Raw genomic sequence first — 17,745 nt, forward strand, 5'->3', positions numbered from 1 at the left:
ATTGAGTCTCTGAGTAAAACGCAATCTAACTTTATCAAAATGGGTCTAACGACAGTTTCGCATTTCCTTCCCAGTCTCATTATTTTGATTACATTTTTTTCAGAAACATCTCCTGTCAAATGCTTTAAAATTTTTAAAACATTGGAACGATCATCATCACTTTCAGCTAAACGAAACATCAATAAATTTGTTTCTCTTTCATTAACGTCACTAGCTTCTTGTAAAGTTTTCTGGATTGATTTGACATCACTTCAACATTCAATTTAACTTCCTTGCTGACAATGCTAGAAAATGTTTCTTTTATTTCGTTTTTAAAAATTTTAATTTCCTCACGTAAAACAGTATCGAAACGATCAAGTTCATCAAGTTTAGATTGGTTATGGTCAACAACCATTTTTATGCTATCAACGTCAAGTTTTATTTTTCTGTTACTATCATTTATTTCATTTAGTTTAGCAACAAATTCATTTTTAGACGCATCCATTGACTTAGCCAAAGAACTAACATTTTGAGACAAATCAACACAGCGTTGACAAAACCATTTTAAACCTTTAACACTTTTCAAAATTTCAAGAATATCATCGTTAGTTTCACATTTATTGTGAACAAAAGTCTTGCAACAAGTGCATGACAACAAATCTTTACTTGGAACTTTTATTGTACACTTCGTATAACAGTAGCGACTACCGGACGACATTATTGAATTTTGATGCCGTTTTTGCAGCCTTGACAACTATCGTTTAAAAAAATATATTTATATTGTGAACTTTTGCTGCGCGTCGAAAGTATTCCCTCTCTTCTTTATAAACTAACGGTTGGTATATATATATATATATATATATATATATATATATATATATATATATATATATTAATATATATATATATATTAAACGCACAAAAAATGGGGAAGGGTGCTGTTTAGGGCTAGTATAGGTATTATAATCATCATAGGGTGGGCTTATTAGGCACGACCATATAACTAGAATAATACAATACAAAACGACAATACTTTTCCACAACTTTCTATCTTTTGCAAGCTTGTCAGTTCTTTATGTAGTTGCTCTTTCTGAAGATTCTTATGTTCGGGATGCTGGTGGATTTTGTCTCTGTATATCAAACGCTAGTTTCTTATGAGGGAACATTTTCGACGCTCAGCAAAAGTTCACATTCTAAGCACTAATCTTTTAAAGTTTAAAATAGTTTGAAAATTAAACTTGAGTTAATTATAATTTGTTGTTCTCTGTTTTTATATCCCATCATGTATTAAATTATTTGTTCTATGTTTTTATATCAATTTTTGCACGAAAATTATCGACCACCGACTTCGCTGACAGTTTCGGTTTCGAAAGGTCGAAAAAGTTAATTTGGTTGGTTTTATTTTTAATAAAAATTGTTTTTAAATTTTATTTGCACAGCATTCTGTTTATATAGTTTATTTCTTATTTAAAACAATTGAAAATTACAATTAAAAACTTTACTAATTCTGAAAAACCGGTATTGGTATTTATTTTTGTTCTTTTTGATTGATTGATTGATTAGCTAATTGAATTACGATATATTATTATTAGTAATATCAAATAATTTATTCTAATCATTCAGGTATTTTGGTATTGTATCGTGTTGTAGTTGTTATTTTTTTCATTAAACAATTAAATTAAATATTAAAGTTAAACATATACAATTATTTATATTTATATTATTGTATTATATTTATATATGACACTGGGAACATTAAACTTTAATCTTTAATGTTAGTGATTAATTATTATTATTGTCATATAATATGTATATATAATTATAATGTAATATATTTTGTTTTGTTGAGCCTGATCAAATTTGCCAGGTTGTTTCTTTGTTTTCAAGTCTTACAATTTTTTAATGAATTTCTTATTTTCATGACATAATCATAATCCTGAATTAAATTTTCAAGCGTCATTTTTATTTTATAAGTTTTTTATTTTTCCCACATTTCAATGTCAGTGCCTTATCTTCTGAGATGGATTATTATAGAAATTTAGTTTTTTATTTATAGCTTAAGAATAAAGTGTTATAATGAAGTTGATTAAAATAATGTTAATTTTAACAAAGAGTTTAGGACGTAGTTGGTTTTTAGTGCAAATAACAAATCAGGATTTCCGATAAATGAACACAACTGCTTCAAACCCAAACTTTTTAAAATGTTCATTTGAATGCCAACAGTAATAGAAACACTAAACTAATCCAAGTAACTATCTATATAAATAACATTTACAATTTTGCTTCAGACCTCCCTAGAAACCTCTCTATTGACTTCGCTATTCAACCTCCTTATATACAATGGATTCTTAAAATCCAAAGATTACAAATATAACAAAGATAATGAATAATCAAGATAATGAATAATATAGCACAATTTAGCACAATTTGACCATTACAGCAGTTATAACAATACACACACACACACACACACACATATATATATATATATATATATATATATTTATATATATATATTTATATATATATGTGTGTGTGTATAATTTTAAATTTTGGTTTTATTAATTAACACTTACTTTACCTAGTTAATAGGTAGTTAATAGGTAGCCAAACGGCAACCCCCGATCTTGGGGAAAATGTCGTCTAAACGTGTGTTGTTGTTTTGTTTAGTTAGTTAATTAATTTTTTTTGTTATTTATTTAGAGTTCTGCAATTTTAGTTTTGATTTATTCAGTTTTTAAGCCAGTTACAAGACATGAAACATTTTTTTTGAATCTTCTCAACTGCTTACAATTTCAGATAGGAATAACTTCAAAAAGTGGCGATGTGACATTTGAAAGTTAATTCTGAATACAAGCAATGTGGAATTTGCATGTATTTGCATAAATGGTCTGAATTTAACATTTATGATTAAGTTACAGATCTTGTTATTTTTATTGACAACCAGACATCACTTGGTAATAACATTGGTTAAGTTATCATCAAAACTTACTGCGTTTATTCTCCATGAGTTTCTTCAAAAAGTCAGATTTACAATCCATTTAAACAATAACTTTAAGAACAGACATTGTGGCAAGAGAAGACATTGAGAAGTGAGCTATGAGCTATGAAGCTGGTTAGGCGTGGGTCTCAAATGAAGATGGGTTAAAATATTTGAAGCAATCAACTTTGATTCTGGTTTATAAATTAATAAATCATATCCCTGATTTGAGCCTTCCACGTCTGATGAATGAGACACAAGGACCAAAGGGTACAACAACAACACACGTTTAGACGACATTTTTCCCGAGATCGGGGTTGCCGTTTGGCTACCTATGATGAAACCGAAATACCCTCTACACCATTCACATCTGTCACTCGCCTCAGTATCACGCAACCCCGCTTTCACTCTGTTCTTCTCCACCTGCTTTCTCCATCCCAATCGCGGACGACCCCTTCCTATCACTCCTTCAACCTCCAACTCCAACGCTCGCCTAATCCCGACACTTTCATCCCTTCTTAACACATGTCTATACCACCGCAATCTCGATCTCCTTATCAATGTCACAATGTCCTCGTTCAGTCCCATCATCGACATCAGCTCTGTACTATTCCTCCTATCCTTCACTTTATCCCCACACATCATCCTCACCATAGCTCATTCAGCCCTCTGCAGTACACTTTCCTCCTCTCTCCTCAACACCCAAATTTCACCACCATATACCATCGCTGCTCTCACACATGCTTTATATACCCTTTCTTTCATCTTCACTGACCATTTCTTTCCACACAATACCTCACCCAGTTCTCTAAATTTCATCCATCCTACACGAACTCTAGCCGTAACAGCACTCAAACATCCTCCATTCGCGTTCAGCTTAATCCCTAAATAAACAAAGATTTCTACTCTTTCATTACCACCACTCAACCCCGTTCTTGCGTCCGTCCTATTAATCACACCATGAACACATTTCTTACATTTGAACGTGCCTTCCACCTTTTTCAGTGCCCCCTCACACCACTACATCTCTTATGCACCCACTTCTGACATCCTATACACAATACCGAGTTAGCCTTCACTCTCCTGTCACATACCCCACAGGGGTCTATTTTACTTATCACTCACTCCCCACCTTCCCCACTCACCATTACCTTCGTCTTACCAATATTAACTTTTAACCCTTTCTTTTCGATAACACTTTTCCATCTGTCAAATTTTAACTGCAATTCTTCCATGCTTTCTGCCATCAAGACTAAATTATCTGCATACAAAATCTCAAATAACAACCCCTCCATTATGTTTCCACACACAACATCCATCACAATTGCAAACAAAAACGGTGATAACACTGATTCTTGATGCACTCCTACCTTAACACTAAAAGTGTCCGACACCCCCCCTTCCGACCCTCACCTTTGTCTTCGCCCCTTCATACAGCTGCATCACAGCGTTAACAAGTCTCTCATTCACTCCTTTCTTCCCCAAGCCCATTCAATGACCTTCCTCGGTACTCTATAAAAAGCCTTTTCTAGATCCTCAAAACACATGTACAATCTTCGTGGATAGACATTCAAACTAAACTCACAATCATTTAATAAAAACATTATAAATATTTGACATCATCCATCATGTCGTGCACTTATGCTGATTGCTGATGCTGCAAGCATTCAACAAATTAAAGTGAGATCTATTGCATTGTGACATGATGCTCCACGCCATTACATATGCAAATCTGGATATGTAACTGCTGACTTTTAACTTTTCACTCTATAAAACAACTTGTTTATTTATTTTCTTTATAGTTTCAGCCTGTTAATTATTCTGTTAATATTTTTTTATTCCTTAATTTTTCCTTTTCTCATCTATTTACATTAGTTTTTTGTTATGTGCATTCCTATTCGAAGGCTTAAGATGGCTATAGTCATCTTTTTTTTAGTCTTCATTATTGCAGCTCTGACATAAGCAGCACCACTTAAAATGTTACTGATATATTATCTATATATCTTTTATTATGTTCTTCATATCTTCTACAACCATTGATTTGAAGCATCCATCTTTGCCACAAAGGCTGTTTATTCTTTTCACACGACGTACACATGTATTTATGTGCCCGCGCAAGCACCGCATCATATACGCTGAGTATATGATAGCCATTGAGATGTTTTGACTCAGCGAGCATTTGAACCACTAAGCCATCTCGCCGGCCAACATGCGACAACTTACGTCGTCTACCCATTTACCAGCCTCGAAAGAATGAATGGCTGGATTGGTCGGGGGTCGGCTACCCGGATGAACCTGTAGGAACTGCAGGGTTCGAACCCGGCTCGTGGGAGTGGTAGACGAACACGCTAACCACTCGGCCACGAGACCCCATCTTATGAATGAATATATATGAATGTATACGCCATATCTCTCAAGCCTGCTAATAAATCATAATACAAAATTTGCACATTTCAATGAAACAAATGTTACAACAGAACGAAAAAATTTATTGTCCCGAATCAAAGGTTGTTTGGCACAAATTATTTCGAAAAAATTGAATTTTTTGAAAATTTTTACGTTTTCAAAGCAAAGTTCAAAATAATCGCAAAGTATGTAATTGTTTTATGATATATTTAAAGTACTTTATACTCTTAATTGATAAACATAATAGTTTCCAACTTTTCGAGCTATTGGTCTTCAAAATGTCAAAAAAAGGAAAATTCATTTTGTTTGGCGCCATTTTTAACCATAAAGCAAATGTTTTTTGTTTTTTTTTTATCGTTTGTATAGTGCTTTTAAACAGAATGACGGAGTCGGTGAATTTTGCCGGAATCTGAATATTTGGTATCAGGTCAATTGTTCAAACAATTGACATGGAACCTGAATTTTTTGGGAGCCCGGAGTCGGAGTTGGATTGGATTCTTTCATCTGACTCCGGGAAATGTTACTTATTTTTGAAAATTTTTTTTCATGAAACTTTTTTTAAGATTGTGATTTTTAGAGAATAAATGTAGCGATAAGCATTCATCTTTAATACTGAAAATAAATGCTAATAATGTGAATAAAATCAAATAATTTTTTTCAGTATGTTGTAAAACATAAAAATAAAATAATTTGACCAAGAAAAACAATTACATTGACTGATTTTAAATGTTTGTTTAAAGTATTTTTTATTTAGTTATAATAGATGAAATTATGATGCATAAGTTGAATTTTTTCAGAATGTCCTAAAACATAAAAATAAAGTAATTTTAATTTTACTACGAAAATACAAAAAACAACTACATCGACTGATTTTAAGTATTTTTTTTAAAAACATTGAAAATAAATTTGACAGGAATCGATGGAAGGGTTTTACAATGGTGAACACGAAGCTAATAAAATGGAAGTAGAAGATCAGTCAGAAGATGATAGCGATGATACGCATGGATCCGACGCACAAATGAAAGATGATGATAGCAACGACAGCCCAAAAAACAAAAGTTTTCAATCAGGTGGTAATAATTCTGATTCAGAAATTTTTCGCAAAACGCCAGAAAAATCCTACCTTCAAGAAATAAAACGTCGAAGAAGTTTGCATGGAGATTCTCATGAAAAACCTTTTCAGCAATTTGTTGCTGTTGGTTCAAGTCCAACTCATCATACAACAGAAGAAAAACTTTTTGACGAATGTTCTGCTCCCAATAAAATGTCACATAAATCAGTGTCAACGAGTCGTTTATTAGCTTTTTGTACTTTTTTACTATTTGTATTATTTTGCTGGCTCTGTTTTTGTGATAACGGCGGAGAACAAAAATGCCACAATAATCAATTAGATGAATTCAAATCTGACTTTGTTTCGTTAAAACGTGATTTTGCCAATCAAAGCAAAAGGTTTTGGAAAATTTTAGAATCAGCAACAAAATCAATCATTTACAAAGATAGTCCATCTGATCCGGCTGTCATACTACTGGTTGCATCAGATAAAAATCTAGAAAAAACCGTTAATTGCTTCATTGATAATTACGTTAACTTAGTAATTAAATTTTTTAATCAAAGCAGAAACGACGTCGTAAGGTTTGATTTTATCTATTCAACTGATGATCCTCCTGCTCTGAAAATGGATATAGATAAAAAGTTGAAGCATTCATTTTCATCTGGAAGTCATGTAGCAGTTTTTGAACATTTGGAGTGGTTGGCTGGTGAGGCGGCGATGATGTTTCATGGCTACTGCGACAATGACAATGCTCCCTTCAAACGCGTCATTATGCTGATGACAATTTATTTACAAGACATAAAAAGCAGAAACGATAAAAACACGAAGGTAGAACTGGATGTGGATCGCATCAACCAGGAGAAAGATGACTATGTTGAACAACTGATGCAAGTTTTGTGGGCGGATGAAATTGGAGAAGAAACCATCGCCTCACTTATGAGCAGGATTGGCAACTACAAAATCTTTCTCAAGAAAGAACAGGATGTAAAGTTGAGCGCGTTAAAATGTTAAATATTCACTTTAAGTATAGACAATTCTATTTTACATTAGTATTTATTAAATTTATTTATTGTATTGGGAGGAGCAAATATTTTTTCGTTTGTTTACAACTAAGTTGTTAATATTGCCACGAGTGGTCTAATATCAATGTGTATCATTTATATCATTAATGCGATCGTTTTTGTACACCTATTAACTGTTGTTTCATTTTTATTTAAATGAGGCATTCACAAAATTCCTTCACTATGTCCGTCGTTTTAGAAATGAGTATGCTTTTCTTTACCATTGAATGTCGCCAATTTTTGTAAGTCGTTTAAAATTGATAACCCAACAAAATATTGTTCCAACAAACATTCCGTTTCATCAAAACTCAGAATTAAAACGTCTGTTCCAACTAAATGTTAGCCTCCGTTCATTAAACATGAAAGCAAAATTTCATATTCATGACTACCTTCCTAGTATTGATAAACTTGGTTTAGGATAGAAATGGGAATCGAGCCGAACCCGAATTTTGCTTACAACCGAGTCCGAATTTTGAAGCCGCTAAGTCCGAACTTAACAAACTTTTTGCCATAGCAGAACAGAGTCGAATTTGCGGTTTTTGCCCCTGAGTTCTTTGTCTTCGTTTCATTTCCATTTCGAACGGTGAGGAGTTAGAGCGTCTAGCCTCGCGTTGCAGGGATCAGATTCGAATACAAAGAAACTCGTCTACCTAATACTGAAGTTTGATGTGTATAATGCTTTATTTAGAACCCATGCGATGCGTACCTACGCTGTTACAGTTAAACAATGGAAAGCGTCGTTGAAACGACTGATATCACCTGGATAAATTTGTTTATATTCATCTTTCTATTAAACTATTTTTTAGATGAAAACTCTGTTGAAAATGACCTTGATAATGAAACAGTGAGGTTGGAAAGTTAGAAAATAAATTACTTTGTAAAATATCGGGAATTACCTACGATTTAAATTACGAATGTAGGAATTTGATTCAAGAAGTTGGAAATTAATGATAAAGTTGCATAACACTTGCATGGATTTTTTATAGGAACACGGCGTACTAAATATAAAGAATAAAAAGTATTAGGATGAAAACACAAGTTTCGGTCAGTTGAACCCATTAACGTCCAATCGTGCTTTGGCACTTTTACTGCAGTTTCGTACTGATGCCTGAAACGCTGACACGGTTTTATTAGTCACAAACAACCAGTAAAGTTATTAAACCGGTTAATCAGTCTATTAATCAATCAAAATATCCAGAATAATTTCAGATCTTAATATGAATTACTTTTATTTTTGTTAATCATTCTCGGCATTCAATATCACTGTAAATATCACTCTCGTTTTTTGGTTGGTGTGGTCTGTGCAGAGATGGGTAGTTACCAACTATAATTTTTTACTTTTCTCGAGTAGTTAATAGTTAACTATTAGATAATAATAGTTATAGTTAGCTAATAGTTAACTATTCTAAAACTAATTACTAGCTATAACTATTACAGTTAATTACTTAAATATTAACTACTTGAATATTTTTTTACAGAATTTAGAACTAAACTATTTAGAATTTTTTAGAAAAAAATTCTAAATAGTTTATTCCTACTTTTTTGTATTTGTATATAAATGATTCGTTATTTAGATTCAAATTCATTTCGCAAGAAAAATATAAGATGTCAGGTATAATGTCAGTAGAACACACCGGTTTAAAAAAATTCTCGATAATTACTTATCGGTTTCGGGGTGTTGAAAGTTTGTTTTTGTATTCAACTGTGTGCTCATAATGCATAAAACTAAACTCAACATTGCCTAGCCCTGCAGTTCAGTCTGCAAGGACAAGTTTTAAGTGATAAACGCTGCAGAATGTCTGCTAACCATATTTATTTATTCCTTTATTTATTCATTATTTATTTATTTAATTATAGACAGAAAAAACATACATTTTTCCTATGCCCATCTTTATCATAAAACATTGGAAGTTCATGCGTGAAAAAGAAAGATAAATGATAACATGGTTTTTTTAAGATGCTGATTTTGATGATGACCATGATGGTGGCCTTGATGGTGAAGCAAAATGAAAATGACAGCATACTGTAGATTATAGAATGATTAATTTGTGTATTGAACTGTAAACAACTGTTTGTTTATTAAAAAAAACATTTAGCAAAGGAATCTAGTGAATGAAAATGTTTAAAAGCAGCTAACTAACTAGTTAACAACATGGCAGTAGTTAAGGAGTAGTTAATATTAACTGCAAATAAAAATAGATTAGAAATAGTTAATTATTTTTTAAACTTAGTAGTTAACAACATTTTTGAGTAGTTAACACAGCACTGGTCTTGTGGCAAGTAATTAAGTACTGTTTGAGATAATAACTTGTTTAGTTTTTCAACTTGTTTTACGACTTTTATCTTCATATCTTTTTTCGTCTCCACATATCGCATTATCCTATTTCAAAATTTTCTGGTTTGAACATCAGCATGTTCAAGAAACGATGGTGATGAGATGCGAAGTTCGGAGTATGCTGATCTCGATATTGATTTTGATGATGATCTTGATGCTGATTTTGATGGTGGCAATGATGGTGGTCTTGGTGGTAAACGTGATGGTGGTCTTCGTGGTGAAGCAGAATGAGATGCTGATAAAGAACTTTTGATTCTAAACTGATTTGCAATACTGCCATCCTGTTTTCTTTGTTTGAACGTTAACAACGTGACCGTCGATGTGGAATTTATAAGAAGCCTTTTAATGAAATGTTATATATATATATATATATATATATATATATATATATATATATATATATACAACGAATAAAGAAATGTTATAAAGTGTTCGTCTATTTATTTATCGGCATTCACCAAGCTTATTTAAAATTGTATTGTCCTGTGAAATTAACAAACTTGTTTTCAACTACGATGACTTGGGAGATTGGATCAGCAAATTGGGTAGAGTAAAGAATTCTGATGCAGCTGTTCCTGATCCACAACCGTACAAAACCGTCGTCACTGCCGCTAATTAGGGTTGGTTCTTCATCGATCAGTTCCAGACACTGTACTCTTCTGGTTAAAAAGGTTTTGCTACCAACTTGTATTGTTAAAATAAAGCAGACCCTAATTTACTTGTTATGTTTCAAAAAGCAAAGAGAAGTTATCTCAATTATGTCATTGTTTGTATGTTGTTCGATTTGACATTTGTTTGCAGAAGTTTCTTCACGATTGCAATCATACTCTACTTCAGCAGGCTCGTTACTGACAACATTCCAGGATAATATTGTAACAACACCATTCGTTGCCGATGCAGCCATATGGCATGAACTCAGTTTTAAGCAGGTGATTGAACACGTTTGAACTTTAATTTTCTGGTAAAGAAAACCGTTTTTAATAAATTTAATATAAGATTTATTTAAAAATACTTTTAAATTTTAATCTTATAAGATGATTAAAAATACTTTTAAATGCTCGAAGTTTCGTTTTATACGTAAATATAATTTAATTGGAAAAGTTAATTTATTGCCAGAAAGTTTATAACAACAAAACAATTTTTCAAAATATTTAATTTTTTAAAATGAACACTTATACTTTTATCGATTTTCCAGTTTTGATTTCAAAAATATTGATACAGCCGGTAGAGGTGGCTACAAAGCAAAATTTGATGCTCTGAATTTGCACGGCGGTCACAGGAGCCTGCAGCCTGCTGGTCCACAAGCACCGACCTGTCTCAACGTTCCATACTGCGCAGTTGACGTGGTGTGTGTGTGTGTGTGTGTGTGTATCTGTGGTGTGTGTGTGTGACTGGGCATAATTTTTCTTTTAGTCTTTTTAACTTTTATTGTTTGCATAACTGTTTTTGTAGGTCTCATTGTTGACGAGTCATTGTAAAGGTTTTTGTTTAATTGTGTAAGTGCTAGTACATTTATTCGTACAACTGTTTAAGGGCTGTCCGTAAGAGATGTCACCCCGATATAAAGCATGTCACAGTTTAATTTTTAGACACCCCATTTAATAGCGTTGGATCTAAACAGAAACGTACATTGTCAGTGGCTTGATGAACCAAACCAAAATTAAGAGGCACATTTTTTGACGCGTACTAAACAGGTTTAAAATGTTAAAAATTTTTTTGACAAAAAGCCTGTTAACAAAAGGCAAAAGGTGATGTCACATACGCTTGTACCTCTCATCCTGGTCACGAAGTGTCGCACAATTTTTGACCCCCTCCCCCTCTAAAAGTGCGACATCTTCTAGAGACACGCACACAAATGTTGGTAGTAATATTTATAAAAAATTAAAACAATCTTATGAAAATTAATTAAAAAATTTCAAAAAAATTATTTTCCTATGATGAATAATTTCTTTACCTTTACAAGTTTTATCGCTCGAACCAGAGGCCAAATAATGGGATTGTTGATGGATGCAGTTGACGGCGTCTGCATGACCCGTGAACAGCTTGATGCACTTTTTTCTTACCAGGCACCATTTCCTTGATTTAGTTGAATGAAACAGGCTACAAATTAATTTTCATACATTACTTACATGCTAATTTCAATTTGAAGCATTGAAATTAAAAATAGATGACAATCATTTCTTTCACAAACCGAAACAGATGTTGACAAATTTAAAAAAAATATTAATTTTAAAATTAAAAATTTTATTCTCCACGAAATTATTCAAATATGGACAATTTCGTTTTTAATTGTTTTGATTTCAGCATTTTAAAGCTTTGAATTCATGTGTAACGGTTAATTTTAATTCCAATGTGTAGATAATATTTTAAATATTGTCGTCACCCCGTCACTCAATATGTTTATAGAAAGGTTCTGCTGAATCTCAGAAATGGTTTTACTTAAGATTGTTTTTTATTTGAAAGTTTGTGTGGTGTGTAAAAGGTAAATTTTATTAAATCGTGTTTCTTCTACCGCGTACTGTCTTTGTTAATATCCTGGCTTGTAGAAGGCATCCCCTTAGAAATTATTAGAAACATGAAAATTCATCTTCAGTCAGTTCTTATAATTTATTTAAGACATCATCTTTCTAAAATATTCGTTCAAACTTGAGCAATTACTTGAAGCTTTTTAATGAAATTGTCAAAAGAAAAATTCAAATAAAACGCGAATGATTCTACCTAATCGTTGAGTCGTAGCTGGACGTGATGACGTGAGCAGCCTGGCGATCAACGACAAGTTTCGTGATGGATGCGACGTGGCATGTCATCAGCGTGGAATCACTTGCATTCAAAGTGTGAAATGGTTCATTAAGCAGGACAACAAATCTTTTGTCCACCGTCACGACAATGGTCTCGCTGTTCATCGTCACCGTTCTTTTTTTGAAGGCGCTTCATAATTATTTTATGTATTTATGGTGTTGAGTATGATTAATTTGTTGCTTGTCAACGCCGATTTGTCATTCAAAAATCAACTAGATCAAATTTATATAGATATGGAAATGAATATGTGAGAATTATTTTTCAATACATACCCATCTTGGTGAGGAACGATGATGGTGCTGTTGTACGGGCAACAAAAAATGTTCTCTTCGCCATTCCACTCCACCCTATCTTCGCATCTCTGAACGTTAATATGAAAAAGTAAATTAAACTACTGAATCCTAGATCAATCACGGCTTTTAATTTAAATCGATCGCAATCTCATAGTATTAAATCGTATTTTTTTATATAAAATAAAAACTTGAGCAAAATATAAATAATAAGAAATTACACATTTTCATTAATATGATTTTGTTGTAATTTTTTCTTTATTTGTTTGTTATGAATGACATCTTGCGCCATGTAATTCCACTCTTTACTGACTCGCAAGCATCTCGACAAACTCACGTCATCTAAGTAATTAAATATTTTTCTGAAAACAAAAACAGATGCGAAAGATTCATTAACATGATAATTTTTTGAATATTTTTTGCAAAATTTCAACATTTGTTAATATTTCTATAAAAAATATGGACGACGCGTTAAACTTGTTGCACACCACTTTCTCCCACTCTAACAGCCGCGTCCTTTGCCCATTGCTAGGATACTATCTTTCTAATTCATTTGAAATGTGCTTAAATAATATATATATTTACATGTATGTATATATATATATATGTGTGTGTGTGTGTGTGTGTGTGTGTGTGTGTGTGTGTGTGTGTGGTGTGTATAATAAAATAATTTGTGCAGCGCTAATTAAATTTTCAAAAGCACCATCACAAAACTTACTGAAAATCATAAAAAGAAATGAAAAGAAAAACCGAAAAATTATCGTAATGCAAAATAAAATAAAAATGAATACAAATTTTTATTATCATGTCAAAAACAAATTTATTTCCAAAATTTTTTAAATGACTCGATGCCCAAACCTGGTGTCCTCGATTGCAATGGCAATCCCTCGATTGGAATGGCAATCCATTCTACAGAACTGGGCCGAATACAGCAATTTTCTTGGAACCTATAGGCCACACAGTTAAGTGATGTAGACAGCCATCAGATTTTCATCACCCCACCTCAAAAGAATGCCTGCTGAAACATTTTTTCTTTCTTTTTAAACTTTTCCATTTAATATTCGTCACTTTGAACGTTAAAACGCATATTTAAAAAATAATTTGTTTTTAGACTTCTAACCAATGAAGATCTCTCAAAATAAGCATTGCAGGAGCGAACTTTTGACTCCAACAACAATTTTTGCCACTCTATTCATTTTGAATGGATTGAATTATTGTTATGGGTTTGCTTGGTAGACCATGAAACAAATTGCCGCAATATTCCAGACGTGAATTTTTAAATGTAAATGGTTCAGATGTTACGTAAATAAGAGCAGTCTCGATGGAATTATGTCTGTATCCAGACTGATGAACCAGCAGCAAATTAGTTAAATCATCTCTGTAAAGGAATGGTTTTTCCAACAACGGAATTATAACGGCATGCTTAATGGCTTAGGAAAACGACACAAATTAATAAAAAATGTCAGGAATGGGATGAATAGGTCGGTATACAACTTGAGAATTTTGTTGGAACAAGGTCGAGTGAAAACGATTTTGTAGGCGAACCAAGAATTTTTTTAACATCATCATTTGAGCATAAAGAAAACTTGCAAAACTTTTCAAGACCTGATCTACAATGAGAAAATGTAGAACTAGTAGCAGAACTAGTATATTTTCTAATTTATATATATGTGTATATATTTATATGTATGTATGTATATTTATATATATATATATATATATATATATATATATACAGTTCTTCAGGAAAGTTACAGCATTTTCAACGTTACTGTTTGAGCTTTTGTTTGAACCTTACTGTTCGGACTTTTAGTCCGTGCATTTGTGGTAAATTTAGGATTCAGACAATCATATATACAATTTTTTAGGAAAGTCACAGCATTTTCAGCGTTAACGTATATAAAGTTAGGGTTAAGTCTGTAGACACAATTGTTAAAAAATATCACTGCCGCACATCCCTATTTTCGAAACAAGACAAAGCAGGACAAAAGCACTTTGAATACACAGAAAATTGTAAAATCTTGAAATATTACTGTATAAGTGCTGATGAGTACAATCGAAATATGGCCTATATACGGTTCACTATGAACACCAATGATTTTCTAATGAATTTGAATAAATTGGATAATAGTTACTAAATTACTGTTAGAAATATTGAAAAGCTCAATCGTAAACTTTCAAAAGCTAAAAATTCGGTATATTTTATCAAATGTTGCATCAATTATGGTCTCCTTCAGCATATATATATATATATATATATATATATATATATATATATATATATATATATATATATATATATATATATTAATTTATATATATATTAATATATATATTATTTATTCATGAAACAAATATATATATATATATATATATATATATATATATATATATACATACATATATATATATATATATTAATATATATATTAATTTATTCATTCATTCATTCATTCATTCATTCATTCATTCATTCATTCATTCATTTGTTTATTCAACTAGCTATTTCATTACAAGTTTATAAGATTAGCCATAAAAATATATATGTTGAACAAAATTTAATTTTTGACAATTCGAAATTTCTCTTGTTCTTTAATAAACATGGTAGCGGTTAACATTTATTCAGTTATGTATAATATTAATATCACAACGCCAAGGTTTTATAAACAAATTGTAAGTGAACTTCATTTATTAGTACACATAAGTTGTTCTAATATGAACTCCTATTTATTATAGAAATCTGCAATTGTTTATTATTTTTATTTTTATTATTATTTCATGTATCAACATTTACGGGAGTGCCGGGTAATTAAACACAACGGCAATCCAACTAATTTTTAACTTAAATGGATAATGTAAATATTATGTTGAAGATAGTTGCTGGCTGGTTTAAGTCTGCTGGATAAATTGTTTCGTTGCTAGTTAAGTTTTGTTTGAACGTTGCCGGTCAAGTTTTTTTTGAAGGACTTGTCGGGGGATTTTATTAATTACAATGACGGGGAGGAACGATTATGAAGAAAATATGAAAAAGAAAGGTTAACAAATGCACATGCCAACAATTAAATTTTGCGAACAATTTTAACAAATATACAACACGTAATTTAACAAGTATTGAACAATTTTTTTGATTTAATTGAGTTTATTTAAAAAAAACTTTGCGTCAGAAGATAACCCCGAAGAAGAATTAGCTTCTAAGACCATTCAAATACAGTCGAAGAGATTCTATATCGACGTCAAGCAAAACAAGAGAGGCAGATTTATTAAAATGGCTGAGGTTTAGTAATTATAGTTTTTGATTTTATCATTTTCAATTAAATAAAATTGAATCTCAAAATAGGTTGATGTATCTGGAAGAAAGAAACGTTTGGTATTTTCTATGGCAACGGCTTCAGTTTTCCGAGACAAACTTTCCATATTTGCTGATTATTATACCGGTTTAGGTAAAATGAATTTTTAAAATGCTGCTTGTAGAATAAGCAGCGTGTGAAACTATTTGCGTGATACTCATTAGGTTAACAACCAACAACACGCAGGACCGAAATCAGAACACCCAGAAATGGATGATACGGGAACTCTTAAAAGTGAATTTATCAATAAAGATGAGAGAAGGTTCTATTACTTGGACCTTAAAGAAAATTCAAGAGGAAGATATCTCAGGGTTAGAAGTTTAAAATTTTAAACAGCAATTCTGTCAAACAGACAAAAGGTTGATATTACAATAAGTAAAAATAAGAAAGCAAAACATTAAACAAATAAAAAAGTAATAAATAAAATACTTTAAAATGAAATATGTTAGCAGCAATGCCAATAATTTCAAAGAAATTATAGCATTTTGTTGAAAAATGTTGAACTGCTTACTAGGTGGCCATGACAATTCCCCTTTCAAGGCAGAGATTTCAAATAGGAATACCAGCTCAGGGCATGATAGAGATCAGGGACTCGCTGACGGAGCTTTTGAAAGAATTTGGAGATTACACTTGCGATGGTTATTTTTAATAAGCAATTTGTTTCAAAATTGCTTCTACCAAATGTATTGTGTTTCAATTTTTAAGCGTTCGAGGTGACCGTTATAAATGAATCATTACTGAGTTCTTGTTAAATTAGTTCTTTTTATTAATACTTTGTTATTAAAAAGTTCGTATCATTACATGAATTTAAGTTCTTCGTACCATTAAACTTGGTTGTGTAGATTCCAGCATGCCAGGAGCGAGGCAATTGAAAGTAGACAATAAAATGTTCTACTTCGACATCGGTCAAAACAAAAGAGGAACATATATGAGAATATCTGAGGTTCTACTCAATTGATAATTTGACATTTTTATACACATTTCCAATTAATATTTACTTTAAGAATTTTGTTGAGATATTTTGACTATGAACAATGACGAACTTTTCACTATTTTTTCGTACAATTTTTATTTGTTTAATGTTTTGGGTTTCTTATTTTTACTTATTGTAATATCAACATGTTTTCCCATAAAAAATATATTTTTCGAATAAAGCTTTAACTTTTATTTTATAGGACTTCTACTTGCGTAAGAAAATTATCGAATGTGTTTGAAAATAAACTTTTTCGTTGAACGTAACATCTAAAGGTTAGGAGCAACTTTAGAACGGCTATAACGATACCTGAAAAATCCTGGGTCAAGTTCAGAAACATCGTGGCTGACTTCTCTGACGATCTTTCAGCTCCAACAACTGCAACCTCTTCAAATAAACTCGACAAAGAAGTTAAGGTGAAGGTAGAAAGCCCTGAAGTTATTGCAGTCAATTAATTAGCTCATCATACCTGATAAATAAAGAATTTGCCTTGAAAGGTTGAATAAAGAGTGATAATTTTTGTT

General features: G+C 31.7%; 3 protein-coding genes across 3 annotated transcripts; 2 read left to right on the forward strand and 1 right to left on the reverse strand.

Annotated features, from left to right (window-relative positions):
• Nucleotides 1–6,323: 6,323 nt before the first annotated feature.
• Nucleotides 6,324–7,427, forward strand: HELRODRAFT_175770 (hypothetical protein; the record flags this gene model as incomplete). Its single annotated transcript, XM_009023162.1, has 1 exon — nucleotides 6,324–7,427. One exon carries the CDS (start codon nucleotides 6,324–6,326, stop codon nucleotides 7,425–7,427), a length of 1,104 nt encoding a protein of 367 aa, XP_009021410.1.
• Nucleotides 7,428–9,312: 1,885 nt separating this feature from the next.
• HELRODRAFT_192604 (hypothetical protein) lies at nucleotides 9,313–15,595 on the reverse strand. The gene is made up of 12 exons (XM_009023163.1): nucleotides 15,339–15,595; nucleotides 14,022–14,280; nucleotides 13,760–13,916; nucleotides 13,215–13,263; nucleotides 12,884–12,972; nucleotides 12,531–12,740; nucleotides 11,767–11,888; nucleotides 11,575–11,649; nucleotides 10,991–11,142; nucleotides 10,532–10,770; nucleotides 10,313–10,471; nucleotides 9,313–10,151 (listed from the first exon to the last, which is right to left on the reverse strand). Exons 3-12 carry the CDS (start codon nucleotides 13,807–13,809, stop codon nucleotides 9,863–9,865), a joined length of 1,434 nt encoding a protein of 477 aa, XP_009021411.1. The 5' UTR covers nucleotides 13,810–13,916; nucleotides 14,022–14,280; nucleotides 15,339–15,595; the 3' UTR covers nucleotides 9,313–9,862.
• A 481-nt stretch (nucleotides 15,596–16,076) lies between these two features.
• HELRODRAFT_83131 (hypothetical protein) lies at nucleotides 16,077–17,676 on the forward strand (the record flags this gene model as incomplete). Its single annotated transcript, XM_009023164.1, has 6 exons — nucleotides 16,077–16,175; nucleotides 16,239–16,341; nucleotides 16,447–16,559; nucleotides 16,763–16,886; nucleotides 17,091–17,191; nucleotides 17,497–17,676. Coding segments are annotated over 6 exons (720 nt in total), but the record flags the coding sequence as incomplete, so codon positions are not given.
• Nucleotides 17,677–17,745: the final 69 nt, after the last annotated feature.

The sequence above is a fragment of the Helobdella robusta genome, assembly GCF_000326865.2.
Source record: "Helobdella robusta unplaced genomic scaffold HELROscaffold_35, whole genome shotgun sequence".
Classification (NCBI taxonomy): domain Eukaryota; kingdom Metazoa; phylum Annelida; class Clitellata; order Rhynchobdellida; family Glossiphoniidae; genus Helobdella; species Helobdella robusta.